This window comes from Etheostoma spectabile, chromosome 6 (genome assembly GCF_008692095.1).
Source record: "Etheostoma spectabile isolate EspeVRDwgs_2016 chromosome 6, UIUC_Espe_1.0, whole genome shotgun sequence".
NCBI lineage: Eukaryota > Metazoa > Chordata > Actinopteri > Perciformes > Percidae > Etheostoma > Etheostoma spectabile.
In genome coordinates this window covers 14763330-14781502 of record NC_045738.1, presented here as the reverse complement: position 1 = coordinate 14781502, position 18173 = coordinate 14763330, and the positions used below count along the sequence as shown (strand labels likewise).

Sequence of the window (18173 nt, the reverse complement as noted above, 5' to 3'; positions counted from 1 at the left end):
AAACAAGAATGGAAAGACTCTTGGCTGGCTACAAGAAGCGTTTACAAGCTGTGATACTCGCCAAAGGGGGCAGTAAGAGGTATTAACTCTGCAGGGTGCCCAAAGTTTGGCAGACATCGTTTTTTTGTATTCTGTTATTTTGAAAGTGTAAATGATGGAAATAAAATCTAACGTTTTGTGACATATTATACAAATGTCTAATCTGTCATTTGATGCCTTTTGGAGATTTTTCTATCTTTCTTGGCTTCTTATCCAATAATACAATTTCACTGGGGTGCCCAAACTTTTGAGCCCCACTGTGTGTGTGTGTGTATATATATATATATGTGTGTGGGGTGTGTGTGTGTGTGTGTGTGTGTGTGTGGTGTGTGTATGTATGTATACAGTATATGTGTGGTATATGTGTGTGTGTGGTGTATATATATTACACTACCGGTCAAAAGTTTGGGGTCACTTACAAATTTCTATTCCACTCCATTATAGACATAATACCAGCTGATCGAGTGGGTGCTGATCTTTATACAAATCTACATTACCCATTATCAGCAACCATTCCAATCATCCAAAGGCACATTATGTTTACTAATCTGATATCATTTTAAAAACTACTAGAAAAACGTTGGAGAACGACTTTTGCAATTATGTGAGCACATAATGTAATCTGAAAACTGCTGCCCTGGTTAAAAAATATTATATATATATATAATATTTGTCTGTTTACCAAGTTGTCTTCTTATGTATTTTCTTTCCAGCTGTACAAGAGTAAAGTAATGGAGCTGGGAGAGAAGCTGCTGCCTGCCTTCAACACGCCAACAGGAATCCCCCGAGGAGTCATCAACCTGGGGAGGTGAGTCTCAGCAGCAGCCTTCACCTCTAAAAGTCCTCCATCCCTGATAAAAGACGATATTGAGTTACCAAGCATGCTGGCATTAATCAGTGCACATGCAGTTTATTCTTCTTGGCAACCAGAGGCAGAGCTTGATTCAAAAACTTGAGCTAAGTTTGATGTGAGAGATATCAACAAATACAAAATAGGCTAATATTGTATTCTTTCCTCTTAAAACTCAGTTAAATTACATGCAATGAAACTGAATTTTAACTTTCAGATATTGCAATGCCTCGGGACATATTGGTTCATACAAATAAGCCAGCACTTTCATGTTCGAAAAAAGAAGAAAGTAGATGCAAGTCTGTAATTCAGTAAGATAAATCAGCTCCACATGAATTTTTAGAAATTACAGTACCTATTTTCTGTGCATAAATAGTTAGTTAAAAAAAATTCTAAACAAACATTCTCCGTTTATTTTGTAGCGACTGCAGGCTAAGCTTTACAATGACAATAACATTTGGATAAGAATTAATCTGGGTTCATAAACACTTTGGGAAGATCATATGAATAATATTTGCATGTATTTAAATTAGTTGATTTTTAATCTGTTCCAAACCATTAGCTTTCTAATCTAAAAATCTTTATTGACACAATCTTGTTAATTCCACTGTCACGCAACACATGCTATTTTTCCTTTTTAAAAGTATCTGACAATGAACTTTTAAGTTCTCTTTCTCTCTGTTTAGTTATTTTTTATGCAAGAGTGGGAGAGACAAATGAGCCTCTTGTTTTGTGATTTAACAATTTTATCATGAGACAGAAAAATAATCTGACAAACTATGAATGCTGATAACGGCACTGTGTTGTGACTGTGACAGTCAAATTATCATCGCTAGCCTACATACTCACAGCCTGACTTTACCTCTGTCTCATGCATGAATTAATGATTCAACTTGATGAAATGGATCTAAAATATTGTACACTGCCAATGTTTGAATATTGGAAGTTATTTAGCCAAATTAAAAAACCCAAACTTCTTTAATGTCTGTTTTTAAGATTTTTGGGAAACATTACAATATACCCTGCTCTTCTGCTCATTCACTAATCTTATTTTATAAGATACTTCCTGGCATTTCTGTCATCCACCTGCTACCAATTAACCCACCAGCCAAGCTGGACAGCTGCTGGCAGATTTAATTACCTTATTCTGCAGTTAATTCCTGCTACATCACCAACATGGGCCTGTGTGGTACAGATGGGCAGGAAGAACCAGGCTGCCCATACTGTGGTTATGTGGGGTGAATGGAACAACGTGCAGACACACAAATAAACTTATCAACTATACACAAACGCACACGTTACTTGAGAAGAACATACGCAATGTGTAACAGAACACAAGCAGGCAGTCAGCACTGTGCCCATAGGGGAGCTCAGTCCTGCTGCACGGCCTGTGGCTCTGACAGTGTGTGGGAAGTACCTTCTCATAAGCTCCAAATGATGAATTGTTTTGCATTACTTACGTGTTATGAGTCCTTTCCTGCATGTTTATTGTTACTGTCAAACATCTGCAGGGGAAATTTCGCTCTGAGATAAGTGTGGTACAATACATTTTAGGTGAAATTTCAGATTTCACCACATCAAAACTCTACAAGTTGTTTTACTTAAGTTTTTTAAGTGTTAAAAGTCCCATGACATAGTGCTCTTTGGATGCTTTTATAAAGACCTTAGTGGTCCCCTAATACCATATCTGAAGTCTGTTTCACAAAAATTCAGCCTTGATGCAGAATTACAGCCATTAAAGCCAGTCCCATAATTAGCTTTCCTTATGTATGTGCTATTTCTGAGTCTGTAGCTTTTGAAGAGGAGATAGGCAGGGCAAGGTGGAGGCTGGGGCTGTGGCCTTGGTCAACTGCCACTTTGCTGGTTTGAAAGCCATGATGTCTCTCTCTCATGGGTGGGCCAAATTCTCAGGGCAGCCAAAGCAGAGAAAGGGGAGGTAACATTGCCCCGTATGACCTCATAAGGAGCAAGATTCCAGCTTGGCCCATCTGGGCTTTAATTTTCTCAAAGGCAGAGCAGGATACTGTTGGGATTTAAAATGTTATATGTGTTTAAATATTGTGTGGGATTCGCATTATACATTTAAGCAGGATTTAGCTCCAACAATACCCAGGGCTCGGTTTACATCTATCACCATTTCTAGGCACTGGGGGACCATAGGCAGGCTGGGGGAACTCATATTAATGTTAAAAAAAACTCATAAAGTGAATGGTTCATGCCATGGGACCTTTTAAAAGGATTACTTGATTAAGAGATTAGTTGATCAATTTGAAATTAATCATTTAAGTATTTTTTCCAACAACAACAGACATTCTCTAGTTGCCTCTATGAGGATTCTTTGTCTTATACAGTATCTTTTTGTTTTGAACTGTTGGTTAGACAAAACAAGACATTTGAAAAAGAAATCAAAAGATTTATCGAGAAAATAATCATCTGCCTAATAATAGAGATATACTGTATATGTTTGGTTTCTTTTTTTGGCTTAAGAAAACTGTTTTTTTGTATACACTTTGCACTTACAGCTCTTTCATTGTTTTACACTCTATAAGCACTCTATGGGGGAAACCTTTCGATGTGCAGGATTTAATAAACACTTTATACTATGACAACATTTACTGTAAGTGTTTAATAATATACAAATAAACTAACTAAAGTAGTCATTGAGTGGTAGCGTTTTTTTAGAGCTAAAAGCACTTCAAAATGCTGAAGATGGCCCCGATAGCCCTTAAAATAGAGATGTCACCGTTTGATTGATGTGTGTGTGTGTGTGTGTGTGTGTGTTCCCAGTCAACATCAAAGGCTACAATTATTTTAGCTCTTCTATTAAGATGCATAAAAATGCCAATTTTACCAACACATGATGCATGACATGTGATATTGATCTATGAATTTTTTATTATTTTCTGCACTTGATTATATTTCTGATAGCTGGGGAAGAGTTTGTTTGTTTAGGGGGCGAAAAGATTAATGGATGAGTGCCATTGTTGTTGCACACCAGGCAGCAGTGATGTGTGATACCACTTCCCTTCCCACCTCTCCAAACACACATACACACACCACCCACTACCACCCTGTACCGCCGCTTTGATTCTCAGATTGATTCTTCTTAAAAGAGGAATCAGATGTGAGTCAAACCAGAGCTACTAATGATGTAGCCCCCAAACTTTTAATGGATGCATTCTTCAGAGTAGCAAACTGACTCACTCTCCCTCCTTTTTTCCCCCCCTTCTTACAACTTCAGTTCAATTCATTACCGGATGTCTGATCTTCTCCAGCATTTATTAGAGGATATGTAACGCCATTCTAGTAGTACATTTTGCCTCAAGTAATCCCAGCCCTAGTGTATTAGTGTGCTGTCTCTGAGACCACACATTAACTGGGAATTACCCCACACTGACTTGAGGAAACAAAACTGAATGGTCACATGGGTGGCTGAGATTGATGTTGATAGTTTCTTGGTAACTTTTTAAAGCTGTCTTTACACAGTGAAAACACAGACTTTGGTAAGGGTCAAGTTGACTTATTATAAACAGATCCACTTAAGAAACCTTATTGGACACATTTTTCAGGATTAACCGCCATAGCTTCCGCCATGCTCCTAGCTCCTCCATCTCTCAGCTCTCCTCCTTTCCCTTTGTTTTTCTTAAACTTTTAAATGATTAAGTTTACAACAGCTTACAACTTGAGTCTACAATGAAGGTTGTAATAAAAATAATTAAATAAACATCTTGTCAACTTACAGTAGTTATACGTTTTAATAGCTTTTTTTGGTACATACATAGAGCTTTCTATGGCGGTGATCAGCGTAATCAGCAAGTTGAATTCAACTTTATTGTTGTGTGTTAAATACATTATATGCATTAAATACTTCCCCAGACAACAAAAAATAAACACTACACACAATATACAACAATACATTACAGCAACAACGTGTGAACTTGTTTGGCTAGGGCTTAAATGTAACAATAATAATAATAATAATAATACTTATTATTTATAGCGCTTTTCTAGATGCGCAAAGACACTTTACATTTTTGGCTAAATAAACACAACAAGCAGACAAGGTACATAAACAAATGTTACATAGTGTTTTCATGTTTTGTCTATGTTACATGACAAAACATTGAATGTGACGTTCACTTATATGTAATCTCCAGCCTTAACGAAGAGTTAATTTAGGAGGATGATACATGGTCCAACTCTTGAAATCACAAATGACAATAGCTGAATGTTCAAATAGATCAATATACTTTGGATGGAATGCATTACACACATCTCTGTAGACATGCAGTAGATGGTTATTGATTTCCATCTCGAGAAGGAATAAACTAATAAGACTTGTCTGTTATGATGTGTTAAGCAGTGACAGAAGAGGCCAAGTGGTCCACCAGACACACTTATAATAACTTTGTGTTGTCTCGTGTCGGATCGTTAACAAATTTAACATTTCATTTCTTTTCATTTCTGTTAATTTCCATACAGGTTTAGTGTTGGTCTTGACAGTAAAGTGTTCTGCATATGGCATCTATTAGTGGCATCATGCTCTCTCAGCCACATGTTGTCTGTAGCTGGTTGTGCTTTGCATGTGTGGGATTCTGAAACTTCCTTAAATTCGGGAATTGTCATTTGTTTATTCAAAGTCAAAGACAGTTCACTGCTAGTATTCCACATTTAAGCTGCCAAAGCTCTGCTGCCATCTGCTCAGTCAATGCTAGAGTGGCAAAAGTCAACGTGTGATTGATTCATTTAACGATGCACTGTATTTACTATACTGTGTGTGTGTGTGTGTGTGTGTGTGTGTGTGTGTGTGTGCGTGTGTGTGTGTGTGTGTGTGTGTGTGTGTGTGTAATATATATATATTTATTTACACATACACACACACACACACACACACACAGTATCTTTTGTATTTCTGTTTGAGAAATATGCGCATAACACACACACAGACAGGCATTCCTACAATTTACCAAACAACCAAACTTTGGGTCACTTTACACAGTGTGAAAAGACAACATTCCCAACATGTCTCTGAATGCAATGCTCTAATTTACTTTTTCTAACTACTCTGTGTATATATATCTGTGTGTAGTGGTCTTATGAAGGTGTTCAAAAGTGTAGGTGCCAGGAGACTTAGTCTACTTGTTTGGTTATTGTCTCTGTTGCAGTGGCACCAGTTGGAGCTGGGGCTGGGCCTCAGCTGGGAGCAGCATCCTGGCTGAGTTTGGGACCCTTCACCTTGAATTTGTCCATCTGTCGGAGCTCTCCAGGAACCCGATCTACACAGAAAAAGTGCGATATATATTAATAGACCAATTCTCTGCATGATGCTTTCCATCCAAATTATATAGTACAAGGTGAATGTGTGAAAACAAGACAGTGCGGTATTCTAATATTGTTTTGTACCCTTTGCAGGTGATGAACATCAGAAAACTACTTAGCAAGATTGAAAAACCCCATGGGCTGTACCCCAACTTCCTCAGTCCAGTCAGCGGCAACTGGGTCCAACGTAAGTATTGTGTTAGATATATTCTTTATTCTGGTTATACATGTGTTTATTATTGTATTGAATAAGATTATGGGTAAATGTGGGTTATATAATTTGTAGGACAAGGTCTGTGTCTTTCTTGTATTATTTGGGGAAAAAACAATGTTATCTTGGTGACAAATCCTTCTTTGAGCTGCAAAGAAAAGGTCTTTCTTGTTACCTACTAATTATTACAATCACTGTTTTTTCTCAATGTGGGATTAAAGTACAGGACTTTTAGTTAATTAAAAGTCATTTCGCGTTTTTACCTTTCCCATTTCTGACTCTTTTATTTGGCTTTCACACCGTTGACAGACGTTGAGTCACCTCACGTGTCAAAGCTCTTTTAGCTGCTCGTCTGTGCCACCCAGTCATCCGTCTATTTTCCTTTCATTTTTAATATCAGGCTCATAGCAATGGCTATATGACTCCCATTGCTCTGGGTTATTAAAATGATAATGAATTAAATTACTTCAGGAAATTGGATCTTTCCGATTTACCTGAAACTAGACGCTGTGACTGAAAAGGTGCTAATCTGGATGAAAACAGAGCTAACTTTGGTGGGTGTGCATGCAGAGAGGCAAAACTGTGTATTCTTATTGCCACAAAGAGAAAAAAGGAACCTTGGCTTCACAACTCGCCCTCATCTGTCTGTGGCTAGGACAAAGATAGTAGCACTGTTATAACCTTGTGGGGGAGTCAGCAAAGCATGTGTGTTCATGCAATGAGCAGGAGTGGAGACTCATGCACGCCCCCACTGCAATATTATATTCTTCTTTATGAAAGTGGACTTAAGAGGAAAATCAACAGCCACTTGTTTCAATTTCCACTCAAGCTTTAAGTGTGTTACATAATTTTAAGGTAAAAAAACATTTTCTACTATTAGTGAACAGAGAGCATTTGGGTTCACCATACATGATCATTCACTTCACAAATGAATCAGAAAAGCCATGAAAGAGTGACCAAATAGACAATGCAGCACGTTTAACCACAAGTCACAAAGGCTTATGCAACACTTTGATTCCAGAAGGTTTGTCATGTATGGTGGCCTGTATGACTTCAGTTGTGAATGGAATAACAGGATTTCTGCAGGGCTCTCTAAGTTGAAATAAATTATTATTTATTTAATACCTGTTTCGCGATCATACCGGCCAAAGTATAAAAGTATAATGTAAAACCAGAAATGAATTATTTCCTATTACTTCCTATTTTTTTTAGTACTTCCCAGCAGTATATAACAATCATTTCTAATGGTATAATTTATTTAATAAATGGGACCTGGATAACTGCCATAAAATATATGGATGAATCAACCAATTAAAATGATTCAGTCATTCATTTCATCTAAGCTTTTGGAAAAATCAACACCATTAGGAGACAATTAACTTACTGCTGTAGCGAGATGTAGTAACAGTGTTTGCTATAGGTCTGATGGTGTTGACTGGAACTCCACAAAAAAAAGGATTGAACAGCCTACTGTGCACATACATCTACTGTCACAGGAATACCACTTTTAGCTTATAACTGAATGTTATATTATAACTGAAATACCACTATTTAGCAATTTTCTCTTTTTTTACCTGTAGCACTTTGAGATTTATTGATGAAAAGTGCATTATAAATTAAATGTATTATTATTATTTATTATTATTAAAGGTGTGCAATGTCTCCAAAAGCTTGAAATTGTATACAAAACGTTTGTATGTATGTATATATATATATATATATATATGTGTGTGTGTGTATATACTGTGTGTTTATACTCTATGTATATTTATGTGTGTGTATATAAACATATACACATATATGTTTGTGCAGCATATATATGTATAGATAGCATATGTATATACTGTATATATGTATAAATACATATATATACAGACACATACATATGTGTATATGTACTGTATGTGTATATATATATATGCATGTTTGTATATATATATATATATATATATATATATTATATAGTTATATATTCAACAGGTGCAGATACTCTGAACACAGACCTTTGTGTGACCCTGCTCAATATTGTCATACATACAGACCTGTTTCCCCTCCTATTCCCCTTCTTAGATCACGTTTCCATCGGTGGCCTCGGGGATAGTTTCTACGAGTATCTGATCAAATCCTATCTGATGTCGGATAAGACGGATGGAAATGCAAAGACCATGTACTACGGCGCTCTGGAGGTATGGAAATTTTAATCTTAAATTTCACCCTAAGTTAGATCAAATGATGGTAGTTACAGTCATTTGCTTAAGCCTGCAGTCAAACAAAGTCAGGACGTATAGACAGTGTTAAAACAACGAGGGGACAGCAGGTACCTTGTACAAAATTACACTAGTGTCCAACCTAGTAACACAACTGCCATGGCTTTTAAGTAAAAGTGACTAAGGCGCTACACTGGACCAATGTTTTAAATTGTTTTTACATTTACATAACAAGGTGCATGTCTGAAGGTAGCTAGACCGCACTACACCTAATGAAGTGAAGTGCAAAGTGTTCTCTTGTCACTCAAAACCAGGGCTTTTATGCATAGATGTATAGATGTTTCTCTCTTCTATTGACATTCAGTGAATCTTATTCAGACATGGATGTAGAGCCATACTGGACACTTTTATTTTAAAGCACCATACCATGATTATATAATTCAGGAGTATTTTTGTGACAGAGAAGCGCTCAATGGAACGGTCATAGGGAGAGGAAGCAAGATAATAAGACTAGCTTCTTGGCACTGCATAATGTGATTAGATGGCAACTGAATCATTTATTTATATATACTGTGATGTGAAAAAAGAGCACTCCCACTACCTGCAGAAATATGTCTGTGTACATGAACCCACCACACACTATACACACGCTAAAAAATACATCAGAATCTGTCTGTTTTCATCAGATAATGTCAGAGTAAAGCACATTCCCTCCGGCTACAATTATATTATCACAGACAATATCTTCATATTGCCATTGAGATTTCCTCATAGCTGCTAATTACATACTCTCCTTCTCCCCTGTGACTTGATTTCCATATGGCCTGGGACCCCCATGCTATCAGATTAATTTAAACTGTCTGTTGATACAGAGATCTAAGGTGAAGGCGCGGCGCCCCTTATTATCAGTGGCATTCAAATACAAGTAGATTACTAATTAAACAGTGTTGAATAGCAAAAACATGCAATACCATGATTACTGCTAACAAAAGCTCTTTAGTGGGAAAATCGTCAGTCTCAGCCCTTAAGATTTTTTTTCTTAGAACATGCTATCAATGAGTCATCATTTTATACGTTTTACTTTGTTTTGCTCTTAGCATGTTGTATCTTAATCAACCCTCATTCAGCATAAAAGGTTTCTTATACAGTATACAGCAGTAGTAGAAGGGAATTGTTACATGAAGGGGGAAAAAAAAGTACACAATACAGTACTGGTCGTTACTGTCACTAAGTAATTTGACAATAAAATATCCCACCCCACAAACCAAATGTTCTACACACATGAATCTAAAAGAGGACGCTTTAATTTCCTCAACGTTTCTAGGGTGAATGATTGGACCTAGGATTGAAGGGGGAATTTGCACTTTTAATTATCAGCACATTGTGGAGTTGCTGCTAAAAATCACAAACCTCTATTAAAATGCAAAATAAGCATCAAGCCACAGAAAATGGATGAGAGGGGGAACAATCTATAAGAGGTAATGATGAGTCATTCAGAAATAATCTTAAAAGATGTCGTAAGTGGTATTTTCCGTCTGTTAAAACCTGACGTTCTGACTAGAAACACAGGTACAAAGACGCAGAAATGCACATAACTTCGCAGATTTCTCTGAAGAAGAAAGTCAAGTTTTTTTTCTTCAATTCAGAGTTCTTCCTTTACTTCCTTGTGCATCTTCCTTTCGTTTTTCTGATAGTTTATTTAGGATCTGTGCTGGACCTCTTCTTCACAGGGTATTAGATGAAATCCTTCAGAGCTTTGCCTTCCTGTTCTTCACCACATACATAATTTAAAATATAATTGCAGACATTTACAGTGTAGCAGCCATGTTGGAATCATCCCTCATGTGTGAAAGTTGTCCACATATACTGTACAGGCCTTTATAGAGAACACTGTGTATAAATCCAATGATTTGGAATTGTTGTGCCAATATAAAAAGTATTGCAAACATATTCAGTTCACATAAGAATAAAGCCCACATACAGTTTTATAACCTTAAAGGTGCTCTAAGCGATGTCTGCTGTATGTGACAAAAAATGTTGTTGCCTTTAAACACGTGTGACATCGCTTAGATAACCTTTAAGAAAATGCTGGTGTGTGTTGCTGCAGGCAATTGAAGCTAACCTGGTGCAGAAGTCCCCGGGTGGACTCACCTACATGGCCGAGTGGAGGGGAGGGATCCTGGACCACAAGATGGGCCACCTGGCCTGCTTCTCTGGGGGCATGATCGGCATCGGAGCTGATGATGGAGCGCCGGAGAAGAGACAACACTACATGGACCTGGCTGCCGAGATCACGCACACATGCCACGAGAGCTACACTCGCTCAGGTGTGTGGAAATATTGGGAAAAGAGGGAAATTTAGAGTGTGCAGAGGCTCTTTGCTTTGAGAGGCTGCAAAAGTGGTTCAGTTCAGAAGGCTCAAAGTTGTCCAGGAGTATTGGCAACAGATGTGGAGCTGCTTCTGCTTATTTTATTTTGGATATAAATAGACCATGTCAAATTCAAAATGGAGATTATGGAGATAAAGAATGGTAGAGCAAACATTGTGATTAAAAATTGAGTCCACAAGCAAATTCAATGTGTGTCCAACCTACAATCAAACAGTCTAAATGTATTTATATAGCAACTAGCAGGTATCCAAAGTGCTTAACATCAGAAACCAAGAGTAAAAACACATATCATACAATAGAAAGAGTGAACATAGAAAACAGTAAAATCCGAAAAGTACAGTATTAATGAGGGAGAGTGGAAGAGTTTCTATAGATATACCCAAGAGAAATATACAAAAAGATAAAAGCAAAAGTTCCCGGCAACAAGCCTGCCTTAAATTTTTTTGGAAAGACCGTTGTTTGATCTCTTCTCTTCCCTGGCACATGCCTTGGCCCTGACAATAATCTGCTAATTTTAAGATTCCACTGTTGGGTGGGCTGTAAGGATTCATCCTCAAGTGTTCACTCGCCTTCGCTTCTCCAGTAAGATAATGTGACTCACCACATAACAGGTTTTTTAATATGCTTGGAATACTTTTGATCTGCAGGGCCAAACGGCTTCTCTGGCTTCCTCTTTCATAGTCATCCACCAGGTTTTTCTCCACTCATTAAAGGGGACCGGATGGTACTTAGCAGCTCTTGGATTAGCAGTCTGCAGAAAAGAGAGAAGTGAGATTTGCTATTGCGTGTGCTTAAAGTGGCTGCTATTTAACTGTGTCTTAAATACGGTTACCATAGAGACTGCTGCTCTGGATCTATGCCACCTTCACAGCAACATAATTATGCTGTAAAATGGGGATATCATGGGAAGCAGCAGGAAGAGGAAAGTTTTATTGGTTTAAAAGAAAGAAGTGGTAATAGACTTTTAACGCTTAGCTTTGTGCATTTCTGCTATTGCGATGTGGGGACTAATGTACAATGAAGCAACTTGGGACGGCCTCTAGTTCACCCAGTAAGAGCGTGCGCCCCATGTAGGCTGAGGCTTTTGCAGCGGCCCAGGTTCGAATCCGACCTGCGGCACTTTGCTGTGTGTCATCCCCCATCTCTCTCCCACCTTTCCTGTCTATCCACTGTCACTCATAAATAAAGGGAAAAAGCCCCCAAAAAATCATCTTTGGAGCAACTTGAGAGAGACTGACATCATGTGTAACTTAGGACTGTCACTTATTCAAACTACTGTTCAAATACATATATAAAAATTGAAACAATGCAGGGTTTAAAATACTTCATACCTCAAGGTTGCTCTGCACACACAATGTGTTTTGGTGAGTAAGTAATTTTAATTTATACATCACAAAATGCTTTATAATAAAAAACAAGAGCAAAAAAGAAACAGGGACAGTTTTCACTACTGTGCCTATAATGGACAATAACTTTTATAAATACACATTTAAAAATAATACAAAAAAAGTTTGATTATTAATGCCATTGAGGTAGTTGAGGGTGCAGCAAAAGATTTAAGAATCTACACCATGAATAGGCTTTATATTATAATTGCGCTATTGCTACTTCTGTTTACTCTGTAAACACGATGCTAGTGTATGTTCCGTCCTGGAAGAAGATCCCTCCTCTTGCTCTTACTAGGGTTTTTCATTTATTTTTCCCTGCCTTTTTTTTTTTAACTATCCAAAAGGAGCATATTGTAAAGCTCTCTGAAACATATTTTTGATTTTGGACTGTATAATGAAATTTACTTGTAACTTAACTTGATGTCACTGACCCACCAACTGTATCTTCCTGTCTTAATGTTTTTTCTGTATACTGTTGTCCTTATTAATCATCTTTTTACTACCAACTTGTGTTTTGTTTCTCGTTGTCTTGCTTGAAAATGCTCACTCACACATACACCATAATGGACTAGCTGACCAGGTGGCCCAGCTCTCTGTTACACCGACTTCTTATTTCAAGATGATTGTCTGTCCCAATCTGATGCAACTACTCTCAAAACCCTCAGTGACCTCAAAGAACCTGCTTCCTCCAACATGGCCCAATTTTCCAAATGGCTACACAGTGGTTGGCTAAAATCACAGATGATAAGCCAGAGAGAAAAAAAAAAATGTCTGAGCAAATTGAGCACAGTAGGTAGAAACGAAATGTCAGACTCATCTTGCGTGCCATAATACAACTTCCACTTCAAGCGTGTTTCTGAGATGTTGCTATGCCGATGCTCCTGCCCCTGACCTTGTCAAAAATAGATTCCTTTGTTCTGTATCATGAATATCATCTCTTTGCCAGGCAGTCTTGAATTGTGGTAGAAATATAATGAAAGTAGCAGGAAGAATGAGGAGGAGGAAGGGAGAAAAGAGAAGCCCACAGACCGTCTGCCATGCTGGGAGGGTCTTCATTGTCAAACCTTAAGACCTTTTTTAAACCTAGCAATACTTTATGCACTGCAATGTTTTGCTATACTTGCAAAAAAGAAAGATAAAAATTCAGTGTGCTTAGATTTTTTTTAGATTTAGAAATTGATTGCAGAACTTTTGTAAATGTGGCAAAAATAAAACTCTGTTCTGTTTTTTTTTTTTACTCTTGACAGCGACCAAACTTGGACCTGAGGCCTTTAGATTTGACGGCGGAGGAGAAGCCACAGCAACCAGGCTGAGCGACAGATATTACATCCTTCGACCAGAAGTCATCGAGAGCTACATGTACATGTGGAGACTGACCCACGACCCCAAGTACAGAGAGTGGGGTTGGGAGGCGGTTGAGGTGAGATACAGTGTACTATTCCAAGATCTTTTTTTTGAGGCGCAATAACATTTTAAAAAAACATTTGTTTTTCATTTAAACATTTTGTCAAACTAGTCCTGTTGGCAAAGCTTTCCCAATATACTCTTAGTCCAAAGATAAGATGGTGCTTATCTCTAAATACTTTTCTCAGGTAAAAGTGAAACTTTTTTATTTTTATTAAAGCACAATGTAATGGTGCTTTAATATGGTCTCTTTGTTCCTCGTGCGTGTCGGGGAGCGCGGCCATACCCTCTAACGCTGTGTTTTACCGGCAGCTTTGTACAATTGCAACACCGCTACCACGCTGCAAAAGTGAACTCAGAGTTCACTTTGGCAAACAGGCAGGGGACCTTCTATGCTAATTTAGAGGTCCAAGTCAGACTCCATCTACTGGCAGCTGCTATGGCATTCTCCTGTCAGGCTCTTGAAAACATTCAGAAGGATTTTCTCTGTTATATTATTATAGGACTTCATGTTTACATCTATTTTGGTTTGGTTTTAAGAAGTCTGTGTGAAAGGAAACTGGTTCTTTGGTCTGGACCAAATCAACTGAAAAACAAAGGCCCACTATAAACAGAAGAAACTTGCTGGCCTATCAACATTAAGGCTATAATCAACGCATCCTCACTAATGTAATCTAACGTCGTTTAGTGGACGGTACTTGCTCCATTCAAAGAGAAAATCTTCTGCTAAGTGTACATCTAGTCCTGGAATTAAATACAACTTCCACTTATTCAGTTGTGACAACCAGGAAAACATAATATTCATACCAAAAAGTACAAAGAATAATTTCCTGTTATAGTAAGGGGTAGTAGATACAGTACAGTATCATTTTGTCTTGCTTACTGTCTCAGGAGTAGCTTGGACTCTGATTTTATAAGTTATATTCACCTATTATGTCAAGCCCCTTTAACACCCTCAATTACCCTCAACCAGCTTCCTTAACATTGTATGGCACTATACATTAGCGTGTAGATGAAGCAATCCCACTAGCACGAGGCGAAGGTTGTGTAGGGAGCAGCATTATTAATGTGGCAATAGACAGGACATTAGCTGAAGTAAACTGTAGAGGGCTGGCATGATAGATTTAGCATTAATTTAGTGCGCACAGGAATAGAGAGATCAGGCTGACGAGTTTGACAGGCCTTTAATTATTGGCCACAAAGGTTGAAAGCGGGTGTACAACCCTTCTCTTCATGAACATCAAGCATTAACACGTCAGGGTCTTTGTTAATTAGCACATATAAGCCAACCTTTTGTAGCAGGGGTAATAATGTGCTAATCCGCTTGGCTAGCTCAGCCACTCTCTATTAGCCCTTGTCAGATTTAGCATTGCTTCGGCTTCAATTGTGTAGCAGGCTAAAGCTTTTCACATGTTCCATGATTTACTCTTTCTATAGGTTTACATGGACACACTGCAATAAAGGATATTTGGTAACACTTTACTTGAAGGTATCTACATAAGAGTGACATGACACTGTCATGAACGTGTCATAAACATTTGACATATTTCTTCTTTTAGTAAGTGTCATTCGGTCATGGTTAGGGTTTGTGTGTCATGTCACACTTATGTAGGTACCTTCAAGTAAAGTATTACCAGATTTTTTGCTTTATTACTCGTATGATTTCCTCACCACAGTTTGTAAAACATTTGGTCCTGTCAGTGCAGAAGCACGAGAGCGAGGTTTTCATTTTACCCACTTAACCAGAGAGCTGCTTAACTGGGTGAATGACTAACTGTAGTATTGATTCAATTTGTACAATCAAGCAACTGAAAGGAGTGGTCTTCACTTTTGTCCTAAAAAAAACCGTTTTTGAAGACCCATTTAAATCTGCCCTCTCCCTCCTGTCAGGCCCTGGAGCAGCACTGCAGAGTGGAGTCTGGCTTCTCCGGGATCCGTGACGTTTACACGATGACAGCCAGCCACGACAACATGCAGCAGAGCTTCTTCCTCTCAGAGACACTCAAGTGAGTCCTGTTTCCTCACTACATCTCCCTGGAGCAACCACATACGTAAACCAACACAGGAATGTGATCTGTTGTGTATCTGAATGGGAATTTCACTTGTGAGAGAAACATGGCTAGCAAAGAGATGATGTGCATTTAAACATCTGAAGTGTACTTCCCCTTATCATCCTGTGGGCAATAAGCACAACAAACTCCGGCTGACACATCGTGTCGCAGCTTGCAGACGCAAAGAGCCTTTTTTTTTGTTGAAGACAGGATCATGAATCTTATTCAGGTCACCAGAAAACACCAGACTGTGATGCTGCCTCACCCAGTGTTACTTTGTTTGTGAATAATTTATTAATGCTAGATTGAGTTGGCAAAGCTTGTTGACACTTGTGGTGGAGATTTTTAAACATTTATAAATGATGAATTATATTATTTACATATGTATAGTATATGTCAAGTGAAAATGCCACAAAAAGTACATTTTCAATACTTTCAATAGCTTTCATTTAATACAGTACACCCCATACAGTACATTTAAGTACATAATTAACCTGACAAGCATCTGTCAGGTTAATTTTATTCTGTCATCAATGCTACTTTGGTTATCTAAACTTGGCAAGTGTTAAGTATGCCATAAAATGTCTTTATTTAGTCGTTTTTTCAGAATTTTGTCGTGATTCAGTTATTGATACAATGTAAATGAAAGTTCAACTGAATGATGTTACTCTGTTGGAAAACTGAAGTAAGCCAAGATTTTGATGAAAATAAATTCCTGTTTTCTCAGGTATCTGTACCTGCTCTTCTCGGATGACGACCTTCTCCCACTGGAGGACTGGGTCTTTAATACAGAAGCCCATCCGCTGCCCATCATCCGCAAGAGCTGCCTGCAGGACGAAGCAACACAGGATAAGACAGTCTCTGAATAAGACTGAAGACCACCACCAACTGAGACAGTTACAGACACGTGCACATTTCCTGTGCACACAGTCTCTCACACAAATATTGCAAACACCAATTCAATGCAGGTTCAGAGTCTTTTCAGGAGCGTCTTATGGACTCAATTCCTTTCCAGTAAAGGATGTTGTCATTTTATGCTGTGATTGTATATCCGTTCGCCGGGGTTCCTTCCTGCTGGCACTTTTTTTTTTGTGGACAATCAAGACAAATGTGACTTTCATGAAAAGAGCACCTCTTTCTTTCCTTCTTTCTTTCCTCTGTGAGGAAACCAGTATAAATTGCAGACCCAAATGTAATGGGAAGAGGGTTGAACTATGGGCCATATTGTTAGAGAGAGAAACGTATAGAAAACCACTTGAGTTTTGCTGTTTTGTTAATCTTAAGTGATGAATCATTTACTTATCTTGTCATTGCATTTTTTCCTTTGTGAGTACACTCTTTGACCAAAGGTTTCTTTGCATTTCTATTTTCCCCTTTTTTAGTAATGTTTTTGTTGAGATTTGACAAAGTAAAATTTACGAGGATTGAATTGTAATGAATATTGATTAATGTACAGACAAACATGAAATGTGATTCTTGAATCCACTTCCAGACTAATGTTGATGTCATGTTTCTTACTGAAACAAGCTTGAATGAATTTTAACAGTTCAGAGGTGTCAGGAAAGTGGCAGTGTCTTAAGCATCCAGGGACCATTTCTTAAAAACAATTATGTTGGGTTGAGTTTCCACTGTATGCTTGGGTTATCTGTGAACACGTTATGTCTCAGCCTTTCAAATCAAAAGTAACAAATGGAGTACTGTCAGTTCGGTGGCTGCAATAAAGGAAAAAGAACGCATTTGCTAGCCAACTCCAAATGGGTTTTCCTGTTTCTGTTGTAGATTTTCTGCTTCACCCTGCCTTTACATGTGAATCCATACGGCTGCAAATACTGACGTTGACGGCCGTAAACCCGAGAGTGGAAACGGGTTTTCATTTTCTTTACCGTTTTCATCACTGCTGTCCTGCACAGTTGTGGCGCGAATGTGTTGTACATACAGATGACGTGACTGACCCCTGTATGAGCTTGTCTTGATTTTACTTTATCTTTTTTCTGGGTTCTCTTTTGATTTGCTTCCCTCAGGTGTTTCAGTAAAAAAAAAAAAACTAAAAGGTTTTGACTTTAAGTCTAGTTATTGCTGATATTAATTAGTATTACTTATTCTTACTGTTTGATTTAACTTTCATTGTTGAATATTTTCAAATACTGATAAAGAACTGTGCAACTTTGTACATTTAAAACAATCCCAGTTGTTGTTTTTTTATTGGCCTTGTTGTTTACCTAATTACAAAACCAAATATACTTTTTGTTACTAACAGGTCAGTCATAAAATATTTCATGAGCCATAAAATCTATATGCAAAAACTATTGAATAA

The 18173-nt window shown here is 37.9% G+C and overlaps 1 protein-coding gene across 2 annotated transcripts in view; it reads left to right on the top strand.

Annotated features, from left to right (window-relative positions):
* The window catches only part of LOC116690453 (mannosyl-oligosaccharide 1,2-alpha-mannosidase IA), a 197550-nt gene extending 179647 nt beyond the window's left edge, over positions 1–17903 (top strand). Inside the window, exons 5-12 of one of the 2 annotated variants that reach the window (XM_032517443.1) lie at positions 753–847; positions 6052–6178; positions 6302–6395; positions 8490–8605; positions 10734–10953; positions 13652–13824; positions 15699–15814; positions 16587–17903. In XM_032517443.1, coding sequence (XP_032373334.1) covers positions 753–847; positions 6052–6178; positions 6302–6395; positions 8490–8605; positions 10734–10953; positions 13652–13824; positions 15699–15814; positions 16587–16728 — 1083 coding nt within the window. In that variant the 3' untranslated portion in view covers positions 16729–17903. The remainder of the gene's footprint in view (positions 1–752; positions 848–6051; positions 6179–6301; positions 6396–8489; positions 8606–10733; positions 10954–13651; positions 13825–15698; positions 15815–16586) is intronic. The other variant, XM_032517444.1, reaches the window with a different exon arrangement.
* Positions 17904–18173: the final 270 nt, after the last annotated feature.